Source organism: Penicillium diatomitis (genome assembly GCF_028827545.1).
Source record: "Penicillium diatomitis strain IBT 30728 chromosome Unknown utg000004l_segment0_segment0, whole genome shotgun sequence".
NCBI lineage: Eukaryota > Fungi > Ascomycota > Eurotiomycetes > Eurotiales > Aspergillaceae > Penicillium > Penicillium diatomitis.
This window is the reverse complement of record NW_026623176.1, coordinates 2439968-2467747: the sequence shown is the minus strand read 5'-3', so window position 1 is coordinate 2467747 and position 27780 is coordinate 2439968. Positions and strand designations below refer to the sequence as shown.

Below are 27780 nucleotides of genomic sequence, written 5' to 3'. Positions count from 1 at the left end.
CGCAGCGCGAGAAGCATACCAACATCGTGAATACAATAATACCACAATTGGTTACACGTCTCCTTCCGATAGTCTTGACCTTTGGTGTCAGTCCATCCACATGAGGTGTGATGGGATCCAAAGATGTCCCACACATGTCAATTCATCATAGATTTTTCAGTGGCTGGACACGGTCTCTCTGCTCAAGCTTCAAGCCTGAGCTCAGCATGAAGAACTCTTGCGGAACATTGATCCAAGTACTCGAAGAACAGTCAGGTGTTCCAGACATGGAGAGCAGACAGGAGGGACGACGATATGAGATGACTGAAAAAAAAATTGTCTCGATATTCGCACTAGAAAAGCGTTCCCAGCTCCAGATCGATTAGATTTGCCATTTTCTCGCCCCTCGCCTTCTTGTTTAAGCCTAACTCTGGCCCTCCTAGCAGCTCAGCTAACCTCTGGACAGTCATCAAGAGATATTGTAGACCATTGGCTTCGTCTTCACCCAGTGTGCTGTCCGATGGTTTCGGGAAGAATGCTTCAAAACTGACCGTGGGGGACGGCTTTGAATCACTTTTTGCGCTCGTGATCTCTTCCATGAGAGTGTCCCATTTTGGGTCGTGCAAGGTGGCGCCATATTGCGTCCTCAGAAACGAGGTCTTTTCGTAGACATCGAAACGGGAGAGTTCGAGCGTCAAGTTTGTCTTCTTAACTCTGAATAGCAAGGCCGATTTCTTGACGATACGCACATCCATGGTGCCTCTTGGGACAAAGATGCTCATATTAGCAGCCGCCCCGAAATTCTGATTGTCACAAGTGCTGACGAAACGGATACCTGACGCAAGCTCTTGCTGTGCTTTGGTCAGGTCCCTGTCTCGTACCACCTTGAACGACTCGATGGTGCATTGCCAATCGGCCCTGGGAGTGCTGATCAGTGGATGTCGTGTCAAGAAGTGTTCGATTATCAAGTACCGGTTGACGTCAATCATTGCCAACTGTAAGGGAGTCGCTACCAGCCGGTCTACGCCTTGGCGTGCTTGAAACCAGCGTTGTCCCTTGATCTCAACTTCTCCGGTTGATCTGATCTTATTCAGATAAAGCTCTAATCGACACTGGGAATCGGGGCTTCTAAGAATCTCAACTGTCGCCGAATGAACTGGCTCCATCAGCTCGAGTTCTTCCAAAGAACGCTCTTGGTTGATGGGCTCGAGCACATCATTCGCATGGCGAAATCGTCGTAACAATTCACTTGTGTCAATCTTCAATCTGTTCGAAGATTAGCATGGAGACTCTTGTCGTCTCAGGCGCCACTCGACTGACCCAGCGGCAAGGCGGCCTCTTGCTTCGGTGTGGCCGATCATCGCCTCAAATTCATCGGGTCTGAAGAGCTCTGTGCCATTTTCTGGGTAACAGTACTTCTCCAGAACGAAAGTACCAAATCGGAAACGCAGTCTGAGTGTGTCATTGTACCGATTGATCCTGGAGATTGAAGCTCGTAGACATTCTTCTGTGATTTTGCCATTCCGAGAACACTGAATATCGACAAGGGGAGACAAGTCTCCATCAGCGGTGCTCGACTCACAGGCTTGTGACGCCTGCGGTAAAGGTCTCGAGAAAGCGAAGCCCTTTGCGATTACGATGCCCATTGCCCTACCTTTCTCATTCATCGGCGCAAGCAAAAGCTTCTTGATGTGCATGTTGATGTCTCTCGTTGCTTCTTTCCATGCAGTTCTGAGAACATCGACCACATGCGCGGTATCGAATCCATCCGTGCTTGTGACAATAATGTTTCGCTCGTTTCTAGCGTCGACAAAAACGTGGCATTGAAGATCTAAGCGGAGATTGTCGAGCTTTTCGAGATCGTCACCCAGCCACTCATGAGGCGAAGGGCCGTCATCAGGCCAGAGGAACAGCAGTTTGTTCTGCCAAACCAGGTCAGTCAGTAAAGCTCGCTCTGGAGATATCTTCTGAGATTATTGCTGGCCCACCATCTTTTCCAGTCGATAGGGGGCTTTTCGGAGCTCCGCCAATGCCATCACGGCCCGCTTTCGATTTTGTTGCTCAATGCTATGATAGGCCGACAATCTGCTCCAAGGCTGAGGCTTCTTGTTTCTTGTCTGATAACGTCTCTGTGGACGAGGCCGCGCTAATAGCTTGGGCCCAACAGCTCGTGCATCGGGAGAAGATGGTCGGTTCTCGCTTGCCAGAAGCCGATCACGATATCTAATCACTAATTTTTGCAGGTTTACTTTGGCAGCATCAACCTCGACAGTGGTACCCCATATTGAAATTTCCTGGTCTTGTGTCAGGATAAGGTCAGCTCATCATGGTGAAGTTGCACGCACCGTATCACTGTCGACAGGGGGTTTGATATGCGCGCCTGTCAGTCGAGCGATTCTCTCCAAATCCTGATTCCGCTCAGCGGTAGATGTTGTTGTGGGAAATAACGATGCTACTGAAGCCTTGTCGACCCTAGATCCAGTACATCAATTTCTCAGCAAATTGGTCTCGGGGTGGCGAAGGGTTCCAGTTGACCAACCCAAAAAGGTCTCCTAACTTCAGAATACCTGTAAAGTTTAGTAGCTGTTTTTCTCTACAGCTAAGGACGGGCAATTCCTTACAGTCAGGCTTTGGCCCATCTTGGTACCTTGTCTCTGCTGAAGCGACTTGTGTCTGCGAAGCCAGTTTCGCGGATCTCTCATCCTCTGGGTGGTTACCCTGCGCTTCTGCAGTGGAATGAGTCGGAATGATTGGGAAAGCTTTCGGCTGGACTGTCTTTGGAGTCACGGTGACAGGCAGTTGTGGTATCTGGCTTTCTGCGAGGGGATCAACCGCCTTCGAGCCAGAGGTATTTTGTTTCTTTCCCGGCTTCGGGGACGGTGAGGGACTGTCAAGGTCAATCAAATCCACCTCAGCAGAAATCTCACTCTGAGTCTGCGGCAAGACCTTTGGCTGCGATGAGTTTTGCATCGTGGGAAGAACGTTCGCTCCGGTGGCATATCGTCGGGATGCGTTAGTTGGTTGCGTTCGATGCTCAGGGCCTTAAGGTTGCCACTCGTTATTGAATATCAAGAGGTTGTCAAACAAGACGAGGATCCGTTATTGTTGGTGCCTAGGTAAAGGTCGCTCATGACTTACTTTCGACGCCATTTTCAACTTTGCGGTTAGGGCTATCGAGCGTCATCGGTGCTGCGCCTGGCACGTTTCATGAATTTCCAAGTGAGTACAGACTCTATCTTTAGTTCCGAACGCCAAAAGGGTCAAAAGGTACTGACAAAGATGTTGGACCGGATTTGAGAGATCAGTATTGCAATGGATTCAGTTGTCAGGTACCGTAGAAGGTGTTTCTGGGATTTTTGTCGATTTTGGACCGTTTAATGACATCCAGGTACCACCTGGGTAAGGAGACTAAGGTATCTAGTTAAGGTACCGATGCGACATTGCCATTTTTATATACGTAGTCCAGTCTATGGCAAGACCATCGGGAATTGCCTTGTCAGGTGATCTCTGGGACTTCTTGAGAGAGGAAACTTAGATCAAAGAAAGTGAAATGGTTAGCCAAGACTTCTAATCTGACAAGACACAAACGTAAGAAAACACCCATACATATTCCATGAAACACTACCTGGTACACAAGAATTTGTAGGAAGTGGACGGGTACTCATTTCTCAGGGGGCCGTCCACCTTGACTGAGAGACTGACAGTAGCATAACTTGCTGTTTTACTCGTCTACGACTAAATGACCAGTAGGAAGGAATCAGGCGTGACATCACAAGCTGCCTCATAGCTCAGACAATCGATTCATGGGGTACAAATACCTCAATTGTTGTTGCAAAGAGGAGCATTTGCAGCTCTCAATTAAACATCGACAGAGCTCCGCTGGGAGGGGGTGGTTGGTTGGCCAACTCCGGGAGCCGCGCTAAGCCCAGTATGGAGTAAAGTGGACAAAGTGGAGAGCGCGTGTTTGCGACGCGGATTGACAATTTCTCGACACTCGGCACATCCTCGTCTGGCAAGCTTGCAGTCTGCCATTTATGTCGCCAGCGCAACATGGAAAATGAAGCCGAACAATTGAGCGATGCGACCGCCGAGAAGCGCCGCAATATACGAAAGCGCGCCCAGCAATGGATGACCAAGGGAGCTTTGCTACACGAAGATTCCGACGACGAGCTGGGCACCGAGGACCACCCGTGGGAATGGATTTACGATGTCGATGCTTCGGACGCGAGACAGGAAGCGGAATTGAACAAGAAAACAAGCACAACGAAATCGCGACGGCGGGCATCACGATCTGGCAAGGCTGGTCCGACAATTGTGGGCGCACGAATGAGTACCTTTGAGTGCAGGTTGGGCGACGTTGTGCTTCTCAAGTCGCCTGAACCCGGCAAAGACTGGGTCGGTATTATCACAGAATTTCTGGAGGTGGAGGATGAGGATGAATCTGGAGAGATGATCAAGTCGGTCAACATCATGTGGTTCGCATCACCAGATGAGTTCATGTCAACCAGGAACAAGCGAAGAACAGATGCGCTTCCCAATGAGCAATACCTAACGGCTGACTTTAACGTCAACCCTGTCACATCCATCAATGGCAAAGCGACTGTCATGTCAAAAGATGCGTTCTATGCCAAATATCCAGGCGGCATACCCCCCAAAAATAACGCCCAGCGTGCCGAATTCAACAAATGCATTATCTGCCGTCGAGGGGTTAATCAAGCACAAGGTCGATACACCGAAGAGTTTAATTGGGAGCAGGTCTATGGAGACCGCAATATCTACAACTTGATCGCCATGGTAAAGGAGGGGTTAAAAGCCGCGCGCAAACGAAAGACAACAGATGACGATGTAGGCGCGCTCTGATTTTCTCTAACAAGCCGACCTCGCCTCTTAATCGAAACGCTAACGCTTCCTAGTATACCGAACCAAAACAGGAGCCTGTCGCGCCAAGTACGCCCAGAAAGCGCCAGAAGATGACTGCAACAAATGCAACACCAAAGACACAGCGGAAGAAGACGCTGACAACACCTTCAAATAAACGGTATGTCACCTTCACTCCAACAGTGCCGTCGCAATGTCAATGTCCTCACACGATTTGCCTCTCAGGATTATCGTGAAAAAGCCACTCGAGTTCACCCCACTAGGGACTCGCGTTCTTGAGCCATCTCATTTTGCATCTCCCTACCGGCAAGCACGTACACTACTACACGTCTCGGCTGTTCCAGAATCTCTTCCCTGTCGCAAAACCGAGTTCAATACTGTCTATAATCATCTAAGCGCGGCGATCATGGAAGGCACAGGGGCGTGTATCTACATTTCAGGGACTCCGGGCACCGGCAAAACTGCAACAGTACGTGAAGTTGTGGCGCAACTGAACGCGGCTGTGCTCGCTGAAGAGATGGACGATTTCATATTTGTTGAAATCAACGGCATGAAAGTGACCGACCCGCATCAGTCTTATTCACTGCTATGGGAAGCACTGAAGGGCGACAGGGTCTCACCTTCGCACGCACTTGACCTTCTCGAACAGGAGTTCTCTCATCCGTCGCCTCGCAGAGTCTCTTGCGTAGTGCTGATGGACGAATTGGATCAACTAGTGACCAAGAACCAATCGGTGATGTACAATTTCTTCAATTGGCCGGCACTGCGTCACTCACGTCTCATTGTTTTGGCTGTTGCCAACACAATGGATCTGCCCGAGCGAACCCTCAGCAACAAAATCTCGAGTCGTCTCGGTCTTACCCGAATCACTTTCCCAGGATACCGTCATACCGATCTAATGGAGATTATCAGTACCCGTCTGGCTAATGTTCCTGGTAACATCGTTGACCCGGATGCTGTACAATTTGCTAGTCGAAAGGTTGCAGCCGTCAGTGGTGATGCGCGTCGTGCGCTCGATATTTGTCGCCGCGCAGTGGAAATCGCCGAGCAAGAAGCGGATGAAGCTGCCAATGCAGCTGCAGCAAACAATGATGATATCGACGAGATGCCGGCAACCCCGAGCAAGACGCCCGCGAGACAAAAGAAGGCGCTCGAGGGGAAGCCAGCAGCCGATACCCAGCTTGCCAAGCCCGCTCCTGCAAAGAGTCGGCCGGGTCGAGTGACCATTTCTACGATCAAGCAAGCTATCCAAGAAGCCACATCAACGCCTCTACAACAATCCCTGCGCTGTCTGCCTCTTTCCGGCAAGCTTTTCCTCGCCGCATTACTAGCACGGGTGCACCGCACCGGAATCACCGAGTCTACCTTCGGCGACGTCTTGGATGAGGCACGCCGTATGGCAGACGCAGCCGTCGCCGTTGCAGGCGTGGCTGGTGTCGGTGTAAAGGAGTACTTGCTTGGAGGCGGTGCGGCTTCTAGGGTGCGTGCTTTAGGCTTCGCTGCCATGGAACTCATGAATTCCGGTGTACTTGCGTTGGAGCAAGGGTCCAGCACCAAGAATGTGATAGGTGGCTCCACGATCCCGACTCGTGGTGACCGGAGCAGCAAGATCAGGCTTCGCGTGGCGCCGGAGGATGTCAAGTTGGCTTTTCGCGAAGATGTGGAGGCTCGGAGTTTGGGTATTGGAATTGAGCAATAGTCTGATCGTGTACTATACATTTATGAGCGTGATTGTTCATGTGATGTTCATCGTGGGTTGTGCATTATTGGGGCTCGGGCTTGATACTATGTTCCAGGCTCACTTTTTATTGTCCGAGGAACTAGATTTGCAGCTTATTGGGCATGAAAGACCCTGGTGGTCTTTGTCAACCTCATATCCATGTCCTCCTCAATTATTAGGCCAGACATCTCCAGGCTCAGGTGCCTGTAGGCAAGCAAAACGATGTAGGCAAGAATTTGGGATATTTGGAGTGATAATGGTACAAAGAGGTTTGCCCATACATGATAGAGTATCAGTTCGCAGTCATTTTGTGTCTCTAGGTAAGAGCATTTACAGAATACAAGGTGAACAGTGAGGGCGCCTTGAACGCCATCCAGTGCGATGTTTGAGAAAAGCAAGCAAACGGAAGAGAAGAATGGTCGAAGTGAGGAGAATGGGTTGAAAGATTCTAGTAGCGCTGTCTTCCGAGGGTCGGCGCCCACTTGACTGGATGAGTCTCTGGAGTGGCATTTTCGTCTTCTTTCCAGATCTTGATTGTTTTATCGGCCTCCCCAGTAATGAGGCGCAGACCGGTCTTATCAAACGTTGAAGCCATGATGCCAGCTTCAGCCTCGAGCGAACCAGGCTGAGCGAGAGTATCAATAGACTGGAATTGATGCCCAGTCTTCCAATCCCAGAACGACATGGAGCCATTATCACCACCAGAGAACATGACATTTTCATCATTGACGGAAAGGGTGTTGATGATGGCATTTTGTCCTTCAAAGTTCTGCATGAAGTCACCTTCGGGACACTTCCATTGCTTGATGCTGCCTGTACTGGCGCTCGCAAAGGTAAACTCAGTAGGGTGGGTGGCAAGGGCACGAACACCCTTTTTGTGATGGGTCAAGACACCCATGGACTTGCCTGCAGCCAGATCCCACAGACGAACTGTAGCGTCTAGCGAACCGGAAATAACCTGAGGGTCGGCCTCTTGGCACTGAATATCGGCAACAGTACCCTTGTGGCCCGCAAGAACATGGACATTACTTCGCGTGCGCATGTCCCACACTCGGCAGACGCCATCACGACCACCCGTTACCAAGAGGTCCAAACGAGGATGCAAAGCTAGAGTGTAGACACCACTCAGATGGCCATGGTAATGGCGGATGACCTTGTTTGTTTCTAAATCCCAGCACTTGACCATCTTGTCTTCACCGCAGGAGAAAAGGTATGGGTGCCGAGGAGACACTGCGAGACCGCGGACAGTCGAAATGTGGCCAGTCAAGGTCAATCTGAGGGCGCCTGTTGCCAGATTCCAAATTTTGATTGTTCGGTCTCCAGCACCACTGGCAAACCACTGGTTGTTGGGCTCAACTGCCAAAGCCCGCACCCACCCCAAATGCCCTGAAATGACGCGCATCAATTTCCATGGCGCATGCCAATCTGGCCGTTGTTGCTTGGTCGCAGAAGGTCTCTGAATCAAACTCTTGGGTTGCTCCTCCGCCGCCGCCGCGCCCGCGCCAGCGCCTCCGGGTCGCCGGACTAGAGCCATTGAGGCACCGCTTCCATCTCCAGAACCTTGAGCCTGCGCGGGCTGAATTTTGGGGCGTTTCGTGCGTCCTGCAGTAGCTTTGGCTTGCTTCTCCGCCAAGGCTGGGGGCAATTCCATGACATCTTGGTATTCTGCTTTCCGCCGGTATGATACCCCAATCGAGCCGTCTGTGAGTGTTGTAGGTGTGACCATCAAGTACTCTGTGCCAAAGAGTTCGGCAGTTCGCTTCGCAGAAAGACGCACAGCCTCATCGGCGGTCCGAGAAGGGAGCGCGTCCATTTCGGTGACTGAATGAGAGGGTGTCGTCGGCTGAAGCTATGAAGGTGTCGCGGTCTCCACGCGCAGAGACTATGAGTTTCGACGAGGCGTGTGAATCGCGGTGTCGTTCCCTACGGCTGATGATAGAACGATTTTGTAGAAAGCTGGCGACCACTTGAATTGGGGACTTGAGAAGACTTTGCGTCTTTATGAGGCTGCTGAGCGATGATAAATTTTTGGCGTGAGTGAACTCAAGACAGTGACAATATTGTTCCGCATCAGAGGTTTTTTGGCCTTGTTGCCTCAGGCTACAATATGCACGATGTCAGCCTCTCCTCACTTATCGTAGCTCTTATCTCGAATCACTCCACCTTCATTCAGTATTCAACGCAGTAATGGATCCTAATCACGACGCCAAGTTTCCGCTGCATGAGGCCGCTCGAGAAGGCAGGAGTAAGTGAATTTCGCCAACTATTGCAGTTTCAGCTACTGATATGGCCCATAGCCCAAGTTGCAGAATCTTTATTAAGCGTGAGTGTTTACGAGAGCTGTTTTATATCCCGGCGGCATCCTATACCCTTCGAAACCCGATGATTTCAGACCGATTGCTTCACTGAACTCAATATGGATTGGATGATACTATTTCACGAAGATGCCACCAACTAACTCTGCACCTCAACAGGCAAATCCTAAAGCTGCCCTCATCAAGGACGAGGATGACCGCTTGCCAATCCACTGGGCGGTAGCTTATAATCACCTACCTATCGTAGAGCTCTTGGTGGCGACCAAAAATTTCGATCCTGATGTAGAGGTTGGTCGTCTTTTGAGGCATCAGTTGGCGAGGCCAATTCTGATCATTTTGAAGCCTTAATCTGACATATGCACAGGATGGTCTGGGATGGACGCCACTCATGATCGCGGCCAGCCTCAAGGACGCCGCGGGTGATCCAGTCATTGATCTCTTACTTCGCAAAGGCGCCGATGTGACGATGAAGAGCAATAACGGACAAGTGAGTAATCATTGCCTGAAAATCTGTTCTGTGAAGCGGCTGACAAAGCTCAGAATGCTCTTCATTTCGCCAGCTCTAAATCCAACATCGCCACTGTTCGCACTCTGTTAGCCCACAAGTGTAGCGCTCGAGTGAAAGACATTCGCGGTCAATTACCACTCCACCGAGCAGCAGCAGTGGGCTCTGTACCCATTCTCAAGATGCTTTTGGACGAGGGTAAGAGCCCAATAAATGCGACCGACAATGATGGCTTGACGGCCTTGCATCACGCTATCTCCGAGGGCCATGGCGACGCAGCCATACTTCTCTTGAAATCTGGCGCAGATGCAGAGAAACGTGACTCGGAAGGACACCTGGCGATTGATCTGGTTCCAGATGATAAGGTACGTGTATCGCATGGAAGATATTCCGAGTGCTTTGAGCCCTTCCTCCGTCAACCCTCCGGCAATATTTCTTCCTTGCTACTGTTCTAACTCTCTGTGGGCAACTTAGGTCAAGCAGTATATCTTGCGAACCGCAGAAAGAGATGGTGTAGAACTTCCATAGTATTGAAGTTGTAGGTGTCTCCGCGAGGCGAGGATTAGTCCAAAACAACAATGTTTTTATCTCGCTTCTTTGTCACTTTCTGATGATTCGTTCTATTCGAACTACCTCGGCGTGTCGCCAAATTGCCGGAACTGTCGTTTCCCCGCACCCCTCACGGACGATTTACCGAGCACGGGCCGTGATGATCCTTAAGGTTTATGCGCATCAATCTTCAGTTTTGAATAAAAGCGTGGATGCACGAGTGGTGTTTTGCTGATAGTTATTGCTTATGGATAACCAGTTTGAGCAAGAAGGTGTGAAACACAGCGAGCCATGAGATTTGAACACAGGCATGAGGCTCGCGATTAATTTCCAGTCCTGATTCCTGTCATTTGCCAAATTGACCATGCTTCTGCAAGCATGAACGATGCGTACAGCTTTCCTCGGCCATGGTACAGAGATAGAAGGACGTAGTCATTAGTGGTCGGTGACCCGAATGAGGGGCTCGGTTATACATACATCTCCAGCTAGATTCTACACCTGGTCACTGGCTAGACGGCAATCTTATCCCGAAAGAAATGGTACAGCACTAGCTCGATGCATTGGCATACCACTAGATTGTCCAGTCTTGTCTAGGTTCAAAATCCTCAAGCTGGCTGCAAGGAACTTGAAAAATTATTTTTTCCTCGCACTCTGAACACTCAAGAGTCAGCTATCAATCGAGTCTCTTGCCAAAGCTTGCTCAGAAAGAAACCGAGATGCCTGCCACATCCGAGCCTCATCTCCCGGTGGGGAACAAGGACTTTACAAATGCGACAGTCGTGATCATTGGAGCCGGTATCTCTGGTGAGCTACTAGACTACTCAAATTCGCGAGAGAAAATGTCATCACGAGAATTATACTCATACTGGCGCAGGCATGAACATGGCCATTGACCTGATCAGACGAAACAATTGTCGCAATTTTGTTATTCTTGAAAAGAGTAGCAGTATCGGTGGAACATGGAGCGATCAAAAGTATCCGGGCTGTTGTTGCGATGGTAAGTGTGATAGACTGGCAGTGTCGAATGGGAAACCAGAGGATCTGAAACGCGAAAGTACGCTTTGCTAATGTCAACAGTTTGGAGTTCATTGTACAGTTACTCATTCGAGCAAAATCCTAATTGGACCCGAGAATATCCTGGCCAAGAAGAGATCTACGTATGTTGCTCTCCAAACATTGCCCCTTCAACCCAACCTTACCCTGTCCACGATAGTGCTCTTTCCAATTTCTCACACTCTTTTCACAGGCGTATCTGGTTGGGGTTGCACAAAAATGGGGGCTATACAAGCATGTTCGATTCAACTCGGCTGTTGATGAAGCCCGTTGGGATGATGAAACGTGCAAATGGAAAGTCACTGTTCAAAAGTCTGGGCAGAAAGACAGCGAATTTGCCTCTTCCTACGTGATCACCTCAGATTTCCTGGTGTCCGCAGTGGGCCAGCTGAATATACCGCGATATCCCGATATTCCAGGTCTTGATGACTTTGAAGGCCGGGTCATGCATTCGGCTCGATGGGACTGGAGCTACGACTTTAAGGGCAAGAGAATTGCAGTGATCGGGAATGGTACTTCTGCCCCTGCGTCACAAATTTCTAGCAAAAGAAAATGAGCTGATTGGAATCTCGCTCTGCATGCAGGTGCAACTGCAGCGCAAATTGTCCCGGAAATTGCGCCTTCAGCTTCACACTTGACCGTCTTTCAACGGACCCCAAACTGGGTGATGCCACGACTCGACGCGCCGGTTTCCGCGTTCCAGCGGGCGCTGTTGACCTATATCCCGCCCCTGCGTTGGCGCAAACGAGCACAACAGATGGAATTCAGAGAAGGATTCCATGCTGCCATCTTTGATGATCAGTCTCAATGGGCGCAAGTAATCCGCGACGGATGCAAAGGACTACTGGAGACGCAACTGGCTCATAGACCTGAGCTCTGGAAAACATTGACACCCGACTATGCGCCTGGCTGCAAGCGAGTCATTATCTCAGATGACTACTATCCTGCCCTGGCCCGCGATAATGTGGCGCTGGAGACTGGACGTATTCAGCGTATCACCAAGAATGGTATCGATATTGAAGGGGCCGGCGAGAAGGAATTCGATTTCATCGTGTTGGCTACGGGCTTCAAGACGGTCGACTTTATGTACCCGATCAAGGTTTATGGCGCCAAGGGTCGCTCTGTTGCAGACGTGTGGAAAGACGGCGCGAAGGCCTATCACGGCGTAACTGTGGAAGACATGCCGAATTTCGGGATGTTCTACGGTCCCAATACGAATCTGGGTGAGTCTCTAGAGCTAGTCCTTGTCTGAGGTCAAGTAAAGAAACGGGATTTTCTGGTTGCTGACCTAGCACAGGTCACAATTCCATCATTCTCATGATCGAAGCCCAGTCACTCTACCTGAACGCACTCGTCAGTGAAGTGATTCGCTGCCGACGACTCGGAAAGGAAATTGCAATAATGCCGAAGCCAGAAGTTTTGAATGAGTACAACGAACAGATACAAGCTCTACTGCGCGACAGCAGCTTTGCAGATCCTAAATGTAACAGTTGGTACAAGAGGGATGACGGAATCATCACCAACAACTGGTCTGGCACTGTGGTTGACTACCAGAAGAATCTGTCAGAGCTGAAGTGGAGTGATTACATCGTCGAAGGCTCTGGGGAGTATCTTGTGAGGAAGAAGAGGAGCTCTCACGTGGGACGAGTGCGCGAGGAGTCTTATGTGAGTGATACTACGCTTCTTGCTGGTGCCGCGAGTGTGTTGGCCATGGGAGGCTACCTTGCGGTTCGGGCTGGTCTTTGGAGAGTGGGCAAGACCTAAGTAGCCTGATACGGCGAGGCTGTACCTTGCCAGGAATGACCGAGACATCTCTTACACCAACGATTTGATTGTCAATTGAAGGATCCAGGTGGCCAGAGACACAATCTTTGTCAGCTACATACTCCCCATGTAATCTCCGACATCTAGCAATGATTCATACTTGTCGTACGGCAGATATTAGCCTCGTGCAATCCTGGTCAATATACCCTCATCTACATGAATCAACCTTACCACTCTCACAGCATGGGCTCCACGCAAACCTTCTAGAAGGCATGGCGATACAGGCTGTCCAAAATCAAAGTCGGCGGCCCCTACTTGACTTTTCCAAACTGCTGCGGTGCGACCCACTCCAAGTCTCAGGTGGATTGAGCTTGCTAGGAGGTCTAGATGATTCCATCTAGCTGCCACAATATTCCACATGCTGCCTTCTGATGGCCGACCGGGCACAGCCCTGCTAGATGGAGTGGATCATGGAATCTATACGAGGGAACTCAACTTGACTGCAGAGTATGCAAAAGGGGCAAAAATGGATCATTGACGAACAGCCCCGACGTCTAGAGTACGAAGTCGGCTTAGCAGAGCATGAAGGCGGAATTCGGGCCGGAGGAATGCGACTAGTCGGAGAAACCTCATGTCGGGACACCGACCGTTTTCTCTGCACTCTCTCATAGCAGATTCCCCGACTCCCTGCAATTTTCCTACACTGAGGTACTCATCATACTGATGATCAAGACGTGACATCAGGTAACAGCGTCCAGTAAGGTCTCCCGGGTACTGCGAAATGTTGACAAGAGTGTTTCTGGACCATTAGAGTACGTAGCCTTCACCGAATCCATCAATTTCCTTGGTTCTCAATGATGCACCAGCAAAAGACGCTAGAGACGTACTGACTATATATGTACATCAATGTGCTGTCTACAGGTGGTTGTCGAGCGACGTAGGTCAGGTAGCCTTTTACTACTGATGCCCGTCTGGTAGAATGGTATAGCTAGTCACGCTCCTCGCTCCTCTTTTTACGGCTCGCTGTTCGAGTCTCAGGCAGAATGGACTTGATTTATTTTCAACAGACAGGATGAGCGTCAACTAGCCCCTTTTGTGTTGAGTGCTGGGTACGGTACGTACTTGAATTCTTCACCGACTAGTTACTATGGAGCTGGTACTTATTATTATATATCAATAATCTAATAAGTTATGACTGGGAAGCACTTGGTTGGGCAACTTCTAACGCCGCCTGGCGCTACAGTTTGGAATCAGATAGTGTTCTTGGCACTTTATGGACAATGCGTCCTGAATCACGTTGTAGTTCAGGCGGCATGTCTTCTTCTGTCTACGCAAACCTAATAGCTTTCCAAGCCTCTGACGATGGTCGTGGGTTCATGAAGGGCAAGGACAACGTTAGCACTGACGGTATGACACGCATCTTGGATATCCCCAAGACTCAACCGAGACGATGCTTTCGAAGAGGTCATTCGAAGGCTGGGTATCCGTACGTGGAGACTAAGGGTCAAGCAGGTCAAGGCCAGCGGAGGGTCATGAATGAGCTCTATGTCACTTTTGACTGTACCTCGAACATCATTGAGGCTGTTCTATTAGTGCGCCAGCCATCGGCTTCAGCTAGTGCGATTCGCATGGTTAGCATCACGCTCGGTCTCATTTAATGGCGTAGTAAGTACTAAGTACTACGTAGTTTTTTACCGAACGCTCAGTCTTGCATTCAGCCTTCACTTGAAATCCTCCTGAGGATCTCTTACAGTTAGCGTTAGCCATACGTCAGCTGAATTCGTGCGTGGCTTTGGGTCATTAAAGTAGTTGTCCAATTGACTCTGAGGTTGACCAGCCTTGCATAAAAAGAGGGAGTGTGTTCGGCAGGAGAGACACCAAGGGGAGAGGGCCTGAGGGTCGGAATCGCGGTACTGCACTGCGCGTACCACTAGGTGACACGGATGTCAATCATGTCATTTTCCCGGCTCCATTGGCCTAGACAGGTACTTCCTGGCTACCTTGCCGCAACCTTACCTCCTACCCCTGAACTGCCCCCACTGTTGCGGGTCGGACCAGCATCCCACTTTTTGTTTTTCCCTCTCCAGTCCCACCCAGATCGTCCGAATCCGAGGATGGTGTTCGCGTCGTGACTGTCACGACTCATCGGGGGCCACTGGACCATGGAAAACCTACAGAGAGGGGACGTGAGATGATTCAAGGATGATCAACCTCGTTGCTCCAGCCCCAGCCTTCGTCAGTCTCGTCACTTCCTCGTCTTCCAGTTCCCAGACAATGACCAATGTGATGGGGTTCTAACCGCTGAGGTGCACCAGACGGGAAGTGAAACCCCATGAGATTCCGGGCATGATGAAAAGCTTGAGGGTGTCAGCGAAATGTCGGCGCGTCTGAAGCGTGAGAAAGAGGAGATTGAATGCGCTGTATGGCTCGTTGGTCTACCTCCATTCAGCTCGGTGCTTCAGTCTACCCTATCTGATCATCGTCTCCAGAACTCAATTTTCCTTTCAACACGTTCATCGGCAGGTACTGTCGATCACGCCGGCCACAGCGGTGCGCTCTGGCCTCGAGAGACCTCTCCGCCTCTCAGGAGAGAGAATCACCTCTCAGATGCAGCCGAAAGTGAACATCTGTATCACCCCTTGCCAATCAGACAACCTCCCGTCCGACCCCCCGCTGTCCATCGGGGGGTCCATCAAATGCATCGACTCCAGTCGAGGCTCCCTCTCCCGTCCAGGAGGGGCGGTGGATCGCTCTACGCTTACCGACTCGAGTCATTGGCGCTAAATCTGGTCTCTACGCCCCCCATGGACCACGATGATTGCTTATGCCCGCCATTCTCGGTGCTTCTGTTGTCCGCCTGGCTTCTGCCCCCTTGGATAGCGCCGCGCCACGATACTCCCAGGAGTCTCAGCACCCAGTACTACTGTAGACGAGGCCGGGCGGCTGGAGGTAACGCATCCGCAGCGGGAGTGGTTGACATATGAGAAATCAGAGACAGTCAAAGGCCACTCTCACCCTTCCTGCCCATCTGTTCCTGTGGCCAGGCAAGAAAGACCCCAGCCCTCTTACTCCAGGACGGAAATCAAGGTGGAATCGTTCCATCATTCGCCAAAGGAGGCGCTAAAAGGAACACTCAGGCCCATCAATAAGCACCAAAAGTGCGAGCATCGCCGTTCAGCTGGTCAAGTCTTCAATTTATTTGACGACACTATCGAGTCATTTTGGTACCCGCCCGGTGGTCGTTAGTTCTGCTTCAATACTGAGTTTCCGTTGGCACATGGGCCATTTGCTGCTCCCGACGAACCACTCTTCTCCCCGCCGTGAACAACTTAGAGTTACTCCGTCCGGGACTAGCGTCCGGCAAAGCGGCCTTCCCCTTTTCCTTTTTCCCTTTTCCCTTTTATTGCCTTATTACTTTTTTGGGGGAGGAAACTCCTTTTTCTCCCACGTCCCCTTCGGGACTTTCAATCGCGACTTCGTTTTTGAGGAAATTGGAGTTTCAATTTTCGAGGAGGGAAATTGTTCCGAGTCTTGTCGTACTGAGATTCCCGTCGCAAGCCAAGAATCGATTCGACCTCTCCGACCAGTCTCGACTCTCTCCGGTGCAGCAGCACTTTGGAGAAGCTTCCCCTCATCCACCCTCCCAGAGCGCTTGCCAATTCTTCCTTTCTGGGTCGTCTGCTCAAGACGGTGTGACTTGACCACCCCTGAATCTGTTTTCCCACTATTCCCCTCTAGTCCAATTGCCATTGTGTATCCCGTGAATATCGGCATGGGCTGTCGATCGATGGCTATTTTTTGATACACACGCTAGGCGATTTTCATGGCGTCTCCTCCCTCTGTGCCCGCTGCGTGGAGCAGCTCTCCCGCGGCGCGATCCTCAGGTGCCATTCCCTACCGCACGTCGACAACTTTCGATGCTACGCCGAGCACGACAGTCGCGACTGCTCAAGTGACGACGGCGACTATCACTCCCCCCCAGATACCCCGACCAGCCGCTACTCGGTCATCTCCAGGGCCAGCACCTCGTCTTCGTCAGGCTTGGACTACTATTCCCACACCTCTCCACAACACCTTTCATCGCAAGTTACAGGGCATCGTCGTCTCTCCTCAGGTGCCGGTCACACCCATGATCAACTGACAGCCCAAGTACAATCTCGAGCCTCACTGCACCGCAACCCGGTCCCACCTCCGTCCCACCCCCAGCAAGCCAGTGTAGTCACCGAGAAAGCTCACCTGTCGTCCCCACTGTCCATCAAAGAAAGGACCACCAGCTCTGCTTCCGCTGCCGGCTCTGTCTCTCCTTCATCCGTCCAGGGAGTGGGCTCTCCGCGGTCGTTGACCAGTCATTCTAACAGGTATGCCGTGCTCTGTTGTTCCTCACGTCTACTCCTTCCATTTGTATCTCTCAGCGCTCTCTACGCGAGCACATACGCCGGAATATCGATCTGTCTTGGCTTGCTTCATCTTCATGGCTCGAATATGATTTGATAGTCTGGAAGAATATTTCGCAACGCCCTCAACTAGGATGCTGTCCCCTTTTCGAGCATAGTCAAGGGCGTATATCTTTGACCATAGTCAATCTATGTTATACACTGTACTAGCAACGACTTGGAGAGTTTCTCATCGCTTACCCGTCTTACGCTCATCCAGGTACTCCCGGGGCCGGCCACCTTCCAAACATCTCCGAATAGATACTGCTTCAACGGCCTCGTACCTTAGATCGGTGGTGGAAGACGACGACGACGAAGACGACGACGATAGTGGGGGCTACTTTGACGACGACTACGAGCATCAATTTACGAATGGCAGCGGTCTTGGAACGCCCCTCCATAATCGGCTACTGAGCGAGCCGTTCATCCCGATTCTGAATTCACCACCCCCGCCTCAACGTCGGGTGACGAGCATGGCGTTACATGGCCCCCTCAGTCAAAAACACCCCATGAAGATCGATCTCGACCAGCGGTCCATGTCCATGCCCCTTAGCCAAACCGATCCTCGACAGCCCAAAACCCCCGGCAACAAGATTAGCTCATTCTTTGGCTGGAAAGCGGCTGCTCCTAGCTCCCCGGGAGCAGAGTCCTCCAGCACCGAGATTTCGGACGGTGGACGATCCCCGATGCCTTCCCCAATGCCTCCATTGGCAAATGTTCCCGTGAGGCCGCCATCGTACGATGTCAAGGCGCCCGGGTTTGGTCCTCCGGTACGAACGCCGTCGGTGGGGACGCTGAGTGCTCATGAAGCGGTGTTTGCGTCGAAGCTCGCCGACCTCGAAAATGAACTGCGCGAGGTCAGCTCCGAGCTAGCGGGGTCCATCCGCCGGGAAATGGAACTGGAAGACCTAATCGAGCGTTTGCAAACCGAAGGACCAGAAGTCAATCGCCGGACGAGTGACTACTTCTCCGATTCGGGTACGAGCTCTGTCCGTTACGGCCCTGATCGTCAAGAGGATATGGAGAAAGCTCGCCGCGCTGCAGAGCAAGAAAGAGCCCAACTGAAGGCGGACTTTTCGCTCAGACTCCAAGAAGAACGAATCCAACGGACCGCCTCCGAGTCTCATGTGCAAATACTGGAAAATCAAGTGCAACAGGTGAGAATATCGGTCACCTCAGACTTGTGCCAATTTTGACTGACAATGCAAATCGCAGCTCCGTCGAGAACGAACAGATCTGTCTGACCTATCTTCAAAATCAAAAGAGCTGGAAAGCGCTCTAGATAACGCGCGACGAAAGCTTCTTGAAGAGCGACAGTCGAAGGACAACTTTGAAGACTTACTTACCGCGATGCGTGTGGAACTTGAACAGTTGCGGAATGAGAGGGACATTCTCCGTGACGGCCAGGGGCCTGCCTCTGCAAAAATGCAGCAATTGACCGAACAAATCGATGCACTGATGGCGGAAAATGCCTCACTAGCTATGCAACTGAACAACGACCGGGAGGCGACCCAGGACAGCGCATCCGCCGCCGAGCTAGAGCGACTCAGCGACGAGATCGCGACGCTGAGGGCAGAGAACTCATCATTGGCACAGAGGCTGCGCGCGGAGCAGGAAGCCCATCATGATGCTCTATCCGATGCCGCCCAGATTGATCGACTAATGGCGGAGGTGGAAAAATTGAAGAGCGAAAACGATGCTCTAGTGCAACAATTGCAACATGACCGTGAAGTTGGGGTTGCTGACGCCTCGGCCGCGCTCGAGACGGAGCGACTCGTCGCACATATTGAGACTTTGACGCGCGAGAACGCTACCCTGCTTGAACAACTGCGACAAGAGAGAGAAGTACGTGATGAGAGTATGACGACCGTCGACGAGACACGGAGACTGATGGCAGGCATGGAAGCTCTCCAATCTGAGAACGCCCTGCTAGCCCAACAATTGCAAAACGAACGTGGCACTGCGCGGGAGGAAAGCGCGCCGTCCACTGCCGGTATGCAGCGGTACATCGAGGAGATCGAAGCCTTGAAAAATGAGAATGCCTCGTTGGCACAATTGCAAGGTGGAAGATTCGCTTCTATTGCAGAAGAGGACAGCTTCCAAATGAAGCGCCATTCGACGTTTGGTCTATCGAGATCTAATTCCCTTGCGCGTAAACCTGCAACTGGGTTGGCTCGCTCAGGCTCACTGTCCCGTTCTAATTCGGTCTCTGCACCCAAGGAACGAGAAACACGCGAGTCACTTGTCGACAAGGTCAAGGACATCGAAGCTCAACGTGACGCACTGCACCGCACACTAAAGAGTCTCTTGAGTCGACAAACATTCCAAGAGCGTGAGTTCATGAAGCAAACTCGTCTCCTTGAAGCTGAACTCGAGCGGGCTCGAGAAACTGCCCCATCACGAAAGGTGGGCTATGAGAGAGAAGTGCGCACTCTGCGGGACGAGGTGTCCACTCTCCGAGCACGCGCGGAAGATGCACTGGACGGGAAATGGCAGTGCGAGAAGAATCTGGCTGGCCTAAAAATGGACCTGGACCGTGCCAAACAAGAGACTGGTTCTCTTCGGGCCTTGCTTCAAGAGCACGACACGCCAGCGTCAGAGCATGCTGAAATTCAGCAAGGCAGCTTTGACGAGGTGATGGCGACATCATCGTCTTTGGAGTTGGCATGGCGCCAACTTCAGGTTGGGCGCCAACAGGTCGGGACGGGAAGTGAAGCTGCTTCCTCGGAGCTGACTGATGCTCGGGAACATGAACTTGCCAAACACGTCGAGAATCAACTGCAAACCAACCATTCTCTGCGGAGTCGTCTGGCCGCTGCTATAGACAAGGGCGAGCGCGATCAACGAGTCTCCGTCGAGCGTATCAATATACTCCAGAATCGGATGAGAGTTTTAGAAGAGAATCTTCTCAATGCCCAAAACCACTCCGAAGAGGAACTCGGCAAGCATGAGGAAGAAGTTCGTCTGCTCAAGGAGAACCACAATGCCCACCTCCATCGCATGAAGACCGGTAGTCGCACGCCTGTTGCACTTTCGCCACGACCACCAAATGCTCCGTTCTCCATCCGCATACCTCGTCTAGATAAGACTACCAGCGGAGAAGGTGTTCCTCTGGCCAGTGTTGTACAGGCGGAAGAACTGGAGAAACATGTGAAGGCTCTCGAAAGGGCTGTCTACGAAGTCGACATGGAGATGGAAGAAGTCGTGGGACGAATGAACCGTGCCCAGGTTGATGTGGCGCAGCTGCAATCTGACAGGTAGGATTTGCATTTCCCTTCCTTTACTTGCTATTTCAGTAGACCCCAAATGCCGAGCTGCTTGTCCGCTTGACAGTGGAGGGAGGGGGGGGGGGGGGGGCGGGATCCTCGTACACCTGACACTCGGCTAACACAAGTTTTATCTATTCCACAGAGATGATGCTCTTCGTCAGACTCGCCGCTTGCAAGCCGAGCTCCAGGCCGAGAGGGAAGCCCTCCGATTCGTGATGTGAGCCTGACTGGATTCACGCCGAGAACCTAATACTTGACGCCTTAGGCATCCCTGTCGACCCTGTACATTTACGCCACTTCTTGCTGCCTTCCTCTTGTCGGCAGTAAGCCTTTGATCTGTACCTCACACCATCCATTTATATTTGCATATGCACCACGGCCTGCTCCTGTATTTTACTTCCTACGGGACCAGCCGAATGCTTGGGAGTTTAATGCCCTGCTTGCAGCGTTCATATGTCCATTCGTTTGAAATACTTTATCTGTCCCTAGGGCCAATTTCTTGCCCCCATTATACTTGAATGAGGACTATTTCTCGGTGCGCGGGAGCCCCTGTATACTAATTGTGGGAGACCCAAGCGGTCTCCCATGCATGGCCTGGTCGGCCGCAATTTGACTGCTTGTTGTACATACATCTCAGGAATGAGCTTATATCAATCTCAAACTCACCACGTCGATTTAGACTTCAAATCTGCCAGGGACGAGCGAAGTCCTTGGGTTTGCCCACCAAAGACTCGTCAAAGAATATCGTTCCTCCGCTAACTTGTCCGAGGCGCGGATTCTAACAAAGATGGGACCGTTGCTTTGTTATGACGGTGTTTGCTGTGTTTGCACCATCTTATCTCCGCATTTAGAATATTAAAGCTTATCGTTCAAAGACACCCCCAACTTCCACGACAAATCCAGCATCACCACGTTTCACTTTCTCCTCTAACTCGACATTCAGGTCATATTGTTTCCTGTCGCCCCCTTAGAAACTTTAGTTCTTACCTGTCTTCGATTCACCAAGATAATCGGCAAAGAGACGCCGAAGATTTCCAAGGACGAACCACTCTCCTCTACCTTGGAAGCTTGTCTGTTCTCACGCCTGCCACTTCTTTTGAGACATTTGTGATATCCTCAACCTCAGCAGCTCCTGCTAGTCTGAGGGAGTCTCGGTGGGAGCTGTGAGACAGATCATACAACTTGTGAAGCTTGCAAACTTCTTTGAATTTACCACCGCCGCCATGGACCATCTTCCAGGTCAGTTCGCTTCTCGTCCACAAGACAATCAAGTCACCTACCAAGTAGCTAGTGGATGGTTTGACTGACATGTTCCCTAGAACCGCTTCAAGCTGTCCTCACAAATGCAACATACACCTACCTCCGCTCTAGCGCCCACTCCCAACTCACAACCCACCTTTCCACCTTCCGCGAAGCCATCATCAACCCATACATCCTCGACCCACTCTCCCAATTCCTCGCCGCCACGCTCGGTCTGTCCTCCTCAATGCCCGATCTCATGACAAGTGTGATGCTCGTGGGCCTCTTGCTTGTGTCTCTGGTTATACTGGACTATGTGCGCCGCTTGGTGATATGGTGGGTGATGTGGTGGGTACGGTTCATTGTGCGAGTGGTATTCTGGGGATTGGTGGTGTTTGCGGGCTTTTATGTGTATAATTTTGGCGTGGATAAGACCGTTCAGGATGCGGGCCGGTTGGTCGGTTTCGCGATGGGATTTGCGGAGCAGGTGTGGAATATGGTTGAGAGTGCGAGCGCGAATCGGAACGGGCATGGGAATGGGAATCAGAAGGGGAGTTGGAATCGGGGTGCCAGTGGGAGCGGGTGGAATTCCAACGGCGGTGCAAGTGGTGGTAGATGGTGGTAGGAAAGGTACAACAAACCTCAAGGGAGTGGAGTGTACCGTGGCCGCTTGTTGGAGGCCCTTTTGCATCATTCGGAGTATATTTGACTGGCTCATTGGAGTCTTGGAGTCTTGTGTCTCATGGGGGAGCGGTGTCTTTTGACCAGGTTGATTTTGTTGGACGTACGGGTAGCTGCATGGTTTTTTCATGGGTTGAGGAGATATGGGATTTTGATTTGGGGTGTCCTGCTCGGATTCATCCTCTAGGGCTGAAGATCAAAGTCGAGCTAGAGGCTTCGTTGGGAACAGCTATTTCATTGAGTTTTAAGAGAAAAGAAACAAATTGTCATCATTCATCACATATTGCCAACTACGCCGAGCTTGGTCATTGAGTATCACTCATATCTCCATGGGTACAAATGCCAGACTTTTTCAAGTAGAGACGGGAAATAGATGACTGGAAGATCAGAACAAACGAAAGTGCTTGACCAGATGATGTCAACAAATGCCTCGGGGGAATAGTGGGTATTTGAGCGTCTCTTTCGTCCACTTTTCGTAGGTCCATAAGGACCGTGACCTGATTCACCAAGGTGAATTAACCCCAACCCTGCGGCACCTTGCAACAGCTCGAAGCCCAGGATGGGATTAGTAGAAAAGACAGACTGCTGTGCTGCTGTGACGTCTTTCCAGACCCTGAGTGGCATACGACGCGGGCACACTGTATGTAATCCTCGAGACTCGAGAAGTTTCCCCAAGCACCTGGGCAAGGGTTGAAGATGGTAGATGGGTACCTCCCAGGGTAGGCTTCAGATTTCTGTTGTGTCCGCCATGATCTTCTGTTATCCTTGTTGTCGTCACTTGTCTCAGTCTTCGTAATTCACTTCTTGTTCATCCTTGGGTTCCCTCGGCTCTTGCGCCTCGTGGTACTGGATCGCATCGTCAATGTGACTCAAGATGCCCGCCACACTGTCCTCGTCCGACGCATCCAATTGCAAGAAAGAGACCATACTGAAGTCATCAATTAGCTGTGCGACTGCCCGGTTGAGTTGGTTGAACGAGCCACCGCTCATCAGCGCATCCTTGGCCATCGGGTTGGCAACCGCAGCCGCATCCTCTTCGTCCTTTTGCAGGAGTTGCACATCCACATTGGCAAATCGCCTCAATTCTCGACGTGTGACCATATCCTTCACCTGGTCCATCTTGCTCAAGATGTTCACATGGGGAATTTCGAGCATCAGCATAGCGGACATGGCGCTGAGGGTCCCAGCGAAGAACTTGGCTTTGTCCACGACAAAGGTGCTCTCGAGGAGATAGGCGGCACAGAGATTGATATTCAAGGGCCCTTGCCGGGAAAGGAATTGTGATAATGACGGGAGGAGGGGGATATATGAGTGTAGAGCTCGATCTGGCCGGGCATATCAAAGATGATCAGGTACTCTTCACTCAGTGGGTCCAGCGCTTCATTCAAGAATTCCAAGTTCTGCAGCAGGAACTCGAAGCAGTAGATGAGACCACCGTTGGGGCCTAGCCCCAGTTCCTCCATGACATCCTCAAGAGTGATCAATTCGCGAATATCCAGGTCGGGTTGATAGGCAAAGTTCTCGGCGGCGGGATCTAGATTGACGTAGAAGCAGCTGCGGCGCGTACTTTGAAGGTGTTGAATCAAGGCGTTGCTGAAGGTGGTCTTGCCAGCGCCGGCCGGACCCATCACCAGAACACCGAATTTTGACATCTTTGATAGTTTGATCTGCAGTTGGTCTGCAATGTGTGCTGTAGCCTGTGCTGGTGACGCCGTGCCAGGGTTACCTGAAGAGCAGTGACGTGCTTTCTCTTTTTCGGAGGGAGGTGTTTTTTTTTCCCACCCAGACTCGAGCTCGGTCTGTATCAGGCTATCAGCTTATCGGACTCGTCTCGGATATTGCCAGTGAGAATTTGCAGGCGATGCAGTTCCAGGACGCAGTGATCTGCACGGCGATACTCACCGCCCCAGACTGGATGCGGGCCGCTCGGGGGTCCAGAACTGCCGATGACGACCGCCTTCTGACCGCCCTTGGCAATTACTCGGGATTGCGCAATCGGAAGGACAAGTGAGGGGCTGCAGTCGTGCAGACGGCAGCCGCAGAGTGCAGACTGCTGCAGACGATTACAGCCTGCATTCTGCGAGGGGCACGGCGGTAGATGGGGTTCTCTTCTGCTCGAGATTTCCCGAAACCAGGGAAGAAGACACTCAACTCGACTTGGTTGGACTACAGAGTACTGTTTGGGAACACCTGGCTGAATGGTACGGAACGGAAGGCAAGAAAAAGTTAAAGTTTTCAGAATGGCGATTTTTCCCTTTCTTCCTTCCATGTTGATAGCACCGATGTTTGGGATCGTACTAGATACTAGATAGTAGTAGGTCGCGGATTGGAGGAAATCCCGAGGACCAAAACCAATGGCCCATAGACAGATCCGGGACTGATTGTACGAAGAACATCTTGACACTAGCAAATTGTCAAGGCCAACTGGGTACTCTGGAGTGCTGGGCCATCAAGAAAGACACAAAGTACCTGTCCCGGTCGTGAGTCGCGACTAACCGTCAGAGGTACCACCCACCGAATCCGCATTCCCGAGGACTTTGGCGGTACCCACGTGCAGCGCCCCTGCTGGGTGACCCAACCACGTACTGTTTGTGTACTCTTTCCAGCCATTTCCCCTCCGTGCCATAATTCTGCCACTGGGCCACAGGAAAAATCCCCCACCTGATTATTTTCCCACCCCCCTCTTTAGTCTTCCTTTTCTCTCCTTCCCATTCCTCTTCCCCGTTTTTCTTTCTTTCCTCCTGCATCCTCCTCTCTGTCTTCTTCTCATCTCTCAAAAATAAAAGACTTCACCCAAGTCACCAATTCTTCACAATGGGCTCTCTCGCAAACGGCTCCCAGCAGGGAACTTTCCTCTTCACCTCCGAGTCTGTCGGCGAGGGTCACCCCGATAAGATTGCGTGAGTTTGTATCCCCTGAAGACAGGGCAGGTTTCATGACGAAGGGTTCGTCCACTTGTGATCAATCTCTAATCTGGTATACGACTACTCCAGTGACCAGGTCTCCGATGCCATCCTCGATGCCTGCTTGGCTGAGGACCCCCTCTCCAAGGTTGCTTGCGAGACCGCCACCAAGACTGGTGAGTTTTTTGTTTTTTTTTTTTCTTGTTGCTGTCTTCTCTCTGCGGTTGTTTGGGCGTTCGGTCGCACACCCCCGCCTGTCCACATTGAACCCCTCCAAATTGACATGTGTTTGTTAGGTATGATCATGGTTTTTGGCGAGATCACCACCAAGGCGCGCCTGGACTACCAGAAGGTCATCCGTGACGCTATCAAGGACATCGGTTACGATGCTTCCGAGAAGGGTTTCGACTACAAGACCTGCAACGTCCTTGTCGCCATTGAGCAGCAGTCTCCTGATATTGCCCAGGGTCTGCACTACGACGAGGCTCTTGAGAAGCTCGGCGCTGGTGACCAGGGTATCATGTTCGGTTATGCCACCGACGAGACCCCTGAGCTTCTCCCCCTTACCATTCTGCTCTCCCACAAGCTCAACTCTGCCATGAAGGCCGCCCGTAACGATGGCTCCATTCCTTGGTTGCTCCCCGACACCAAGACCCAGGTGACCATCGAGTATGCCCACGACAACGGTGGTGTCAAGCCCCTGCGCGTGGACACTGTTGTCATCTCTGCTCAGCACACCGAGGATGTCTCCACTGAGGAGCTCCGTACCGTCCTCAAGGAGAAGATCGTCCGCAAGGTCATCCCCGCTCACCTGCTCGACGACCGCACCGTCTACCACATGCAGCCCTCTGGCCGCTTCGTCATCGGTGGTCCTCAGGGTGACGCCGGTCTCACTGGTCGTAAGATCATCGTCGACACCTACGGTGGCTGGGGTGCTCACGGTGGTGGTGCCTTCTCTGGCAAGGACTACTCCAAGGTTGACCGCTCGGCTGCCTACGTTGCGCGCTGGATCGCCAAGTCCTTGGTTACCGCCGGTCTCGCCCGCCGTGCTCTCGTTCAGCTGTCCTACGCCATTGGTGTCGCCGAGCCCCTGTCCATCTTCGTTGAGACCTACGGCACCAGCCCCAAGTCCTCCGACGAGTTGGTCCAGATTATCCGCAACAACTTCGACCTCCGCCCCGGTGTGATCGTCAAGGAGCTTGACCTTGCCAAGCCCATCTACATTCAGACTGCCAAGAACGGTCACTTCACCAACCAGAGCTTCTCCTGGGAGAAGCCCAAGGCCCTGAAGTTCTAGATGGACTTTCCCCACCCCCCCCCCCCCCCCTTTACTCCGATTTTTAATTCGGGCAACGCTGTGACGACTGTGACGAGTATGCTTTGTTTTCAACAACTCAAAGCACCTGCATAGACCTTATACACAAAGAAAACCCCCTCGAAAAATCTCTTCGTGACACTGCAGGTTTGGCGCGTTCCAAGTGTTCCTCACGGAGAGCGCTTGCCTGTGTCACTTCTTCTATCCTTTCTTGTTTCATTATTCTGCATGGTCGCCCCAACTGATGGGCCTTACGGCGAAGACAAAAATTCAACATGATACCACTATTCATCGGCTGGCAAATGGGAAGCTTTTTTTCGGCGTTTTTTACGGAGCGAACGTCTTCAACAAACACATTACCCTTTTTGCAATTTTTCAACCACTTGATCGGTCCCCCGCAAGTGGTCTTTTCTCATCAAGGCTTCTGCACCTGCGTGCGGGGTCAACATCCTTTTGGTACCGAAGGGGGACGGACTAAGGGGTTGGAGGAAGCCTGGTTGCTCTGCCTCTTGCAGAAGGGAGCTTTCATCGCATTCTCTCTCACCTCGAGAGGTCACCTCCTGACCTGCAGTCCTCGTGCTGATTTCATCATTGGCAAATAGAATTTAATTTTGACATCATATCACCATTCTTTGATGATTGATACTATGCTTTTCCGGTCCCTCTCTTCAGTAAAGTAGTAATCTCGATCATTCACTATATTCACATGCAGTCTCCGTCACTACTTTGTAGTCAGATCCGTCGGGACTTGGCACAGCATGTCTGCACCCGATTGCAGACAAATTAATACCACTGAGTTAGTACCTACTTAGTAACATGATCTCACCAACCTAGCTGGAACGCCAGGTGCCTCTTCTCTTGCCTTGTAAGTCGGGATCCGAGTCACTATGGTAACAGTAACAAGTCGAGCCAGGAATGATGTCTTCAAATCTTGTAAAAAGCATGCAGATGGACAGGATGACGGTCCAAGGTCGGGAATGTTTCGCACTGGTGGCGACATCATCGCGAGAGTACACTCAGTGAAGTATGATTCATGTATATTACACTCATAGATCCAGGAACGTTTCAAACATACGAGTCCTTTGTCGATATGGAATACTTGGCAGCCAAGGCAAGGGGGCGGCAGGCATGGATTCAGAACTGTGCAGCTGCTGTATACTTGTAGTATCATTTACTA

The 27780-nt window shown here is 51.4% G+C and overlaps 10 protein-coding genes across 10 annotated transcripts; 7 read left to right on the top strand and 3 right to left on the bottom strand.

The window, feature by feature from the left end:
* Positions 1–332: 332 nt before the first annotated feature.
* N7539_004137 (uncharacterized protein) lies at positions 333–2949 on the bottom strand (the record flags this gene model as incomplete). Its single annotated transcript, XM_056933739.1, has 6 exons — positions 333–1245; positions 1300–1901; positions 1968–2273; positions 2325–2451; positions 2519–2546; positions 2601–2949. The coding sequence occupies 6 exons, from the start codon at positions 2947–2949 to the stop codon at positions 333–335; spliced, it is 2325 nt and encodes a 774-aa protein (XP_056791280.1).
* A 1080-nt stretch (positions 2950–4029) lies between these two features.
* On the top strand, positions 4030–6556 carry N7539_004136 (origin recognition complex subunit 1; the record flags this gene model as incomplete). The annotated part of the gene is made up of 3 exons (XM_056933738.1): positions 4030–4824; positions 4893–5017; positions 5083–6556. 3 exons carry the CDS (start codon positions 4030–4032, stop codon positions 6554–6556), a joined length of 2394 nt encoding a protein of 797 aa, XP_056791279.1.
* Positions 6557–7025: 469 nt separating this feature from the next.
* N7539_004135 (WD40 repeat domain-containing protein) lies at positions 7026–8390 on the bottom strand (the record flags this gene model as incomplete). Its single annotated transcript, XM_056933737.1, has 1 exon — positions 7026–8390. The coding sequence occupies one exon, from the start codon at positions 8388–8390 to the stop codon at positions 7026–7028; it is 1365 nt and encodes a 454-aa protein (XP_056791278.1).
* A 374-nt stretch (positions 8391–8764) lies between these two features.
* N7539_004134 (ankyrin repeat domain-containing protein) lies at positions 8765–9925 on the top strand (the record flags this gene model as incomplete). The annotated part of the gene is made up of 6 exons (XM_056933736.1): positions 8765–8822; positions 8875–8900; positions 9052–9180; positions 9257–9379; positions 9433–9762; positions 9872–9925. 6 exons carry the CDS (start codon positions 8765–8767, stop codon positions 9923–9925), a joined length of 720 nt encoding a protein of 239 aa, XP_056791277.1.
* Positions 9926–10662: 737 nt separating this feature from the next.
* N7539_004133 (flavin-containing monooxygenase) lies at positions 10663–12763 on the top strand (the record flags this gene model as incomplete). The annotated part of the gene is made up of 6 exons (XM_056933735.1): positions 10663–10750; positions 10821–10943; positions 11024–11103; positions 11193–11511; positions 11584–12222; positions 12297–12763. 6 exons carry the CDS (start codon positions 10663–10665, stop codon positions 12761–12763), a joined length of 1716 nt encoding a protein of 571 aa, XP_056791276.1.
* Positions 12764–14076: 1313 nt separating this feature from the next.
* On the top strand, positions 14077–14421 carry N7539_004132 (uncharacterized protein; the record flags this gene model as incomplete). The annotated part of the gene is made up of 1 exon (XM_056933734.1): positions 14077–14421. One exon carries the CDS (start codon positions 14077–14079, stop codon positions 14419–14421), a length of 345 nt encoding a protein of 114 aa, XP_056791275.1.
* Positions 14422–15138: 717 nt separating this feature from the next.
* N7539_004131 (uncharacterized protein) lies at positions 15139–20457 on the top strand (the record flags this gene model as incomplete). Its single annotated transcript, XM_056933733.1, has 5 exons — positions 15139–15183; positions 15923–16004; positions 16746–17121; positions 17486–18353; positions 18412–20457. The coding sequence occupies 5 exons, from the start codon at positions 15139–15141 to the stop codon at positions 20455–20457; spliced, it is 3417 nt and encodes a 1138-aa protein (XP_056791274.1).
* Positions 20458–21688: 1231 nt separating this feature from the next.
* Positions 21689–22329, top strand: N7539_004130 (Apq12 family protein; the record flags this gene model as incomplete). The annotated part of the gene is made up of 2 exons (XM_056933732.1): positions 21689–21704; positions 21785–22329. 2 exons carry the CDS (start codon positions 21689–21691, stop codon positions 22327–22329), a joined length of 561 nt encoding a protein of 186 aa, XP_056791273.1.
* An 839-nt stretch (positions 22330–23168) lies between these two features.
* N7539_004129 (putative signal sequence-binding GTPase GPN3) lies at positions 23169–24037 on the bottom strand (the record flags this gene model as incomplete). The annotated part of the gene is made up of 2 exons (XM_056933731.1): positions 23169–23647; positions 23677–24037. 2 exons carry the CDS (start codon positions 24035–24037, stop codon positions 23169–23171), a joined length of 840 nt encoding a protein of 279 aa, XP_056791272.1.
* Positions 24038–25199: 1162 nt separating this feature from the next.
* Positions 25200–26585, top strand: N7539_004128 (S-adenosylmethionine synthetase; the record flags this gene model as incomplete). The annotated part of the gene is made up of 3 exons (XM_056933730.1): positions 25200–25285; positions 25379–25464; positions 25585–26585. The coding sequence occupies 3 exons, from the start codon at positions 25200–25202 to the stop codon at positions 26583–26585; spliced, it is 1173 nt and encodes a 390-aa protein (XP_056791271.1).
* Positions 26586–27780: the final 1195 nt, after the last annotated feature.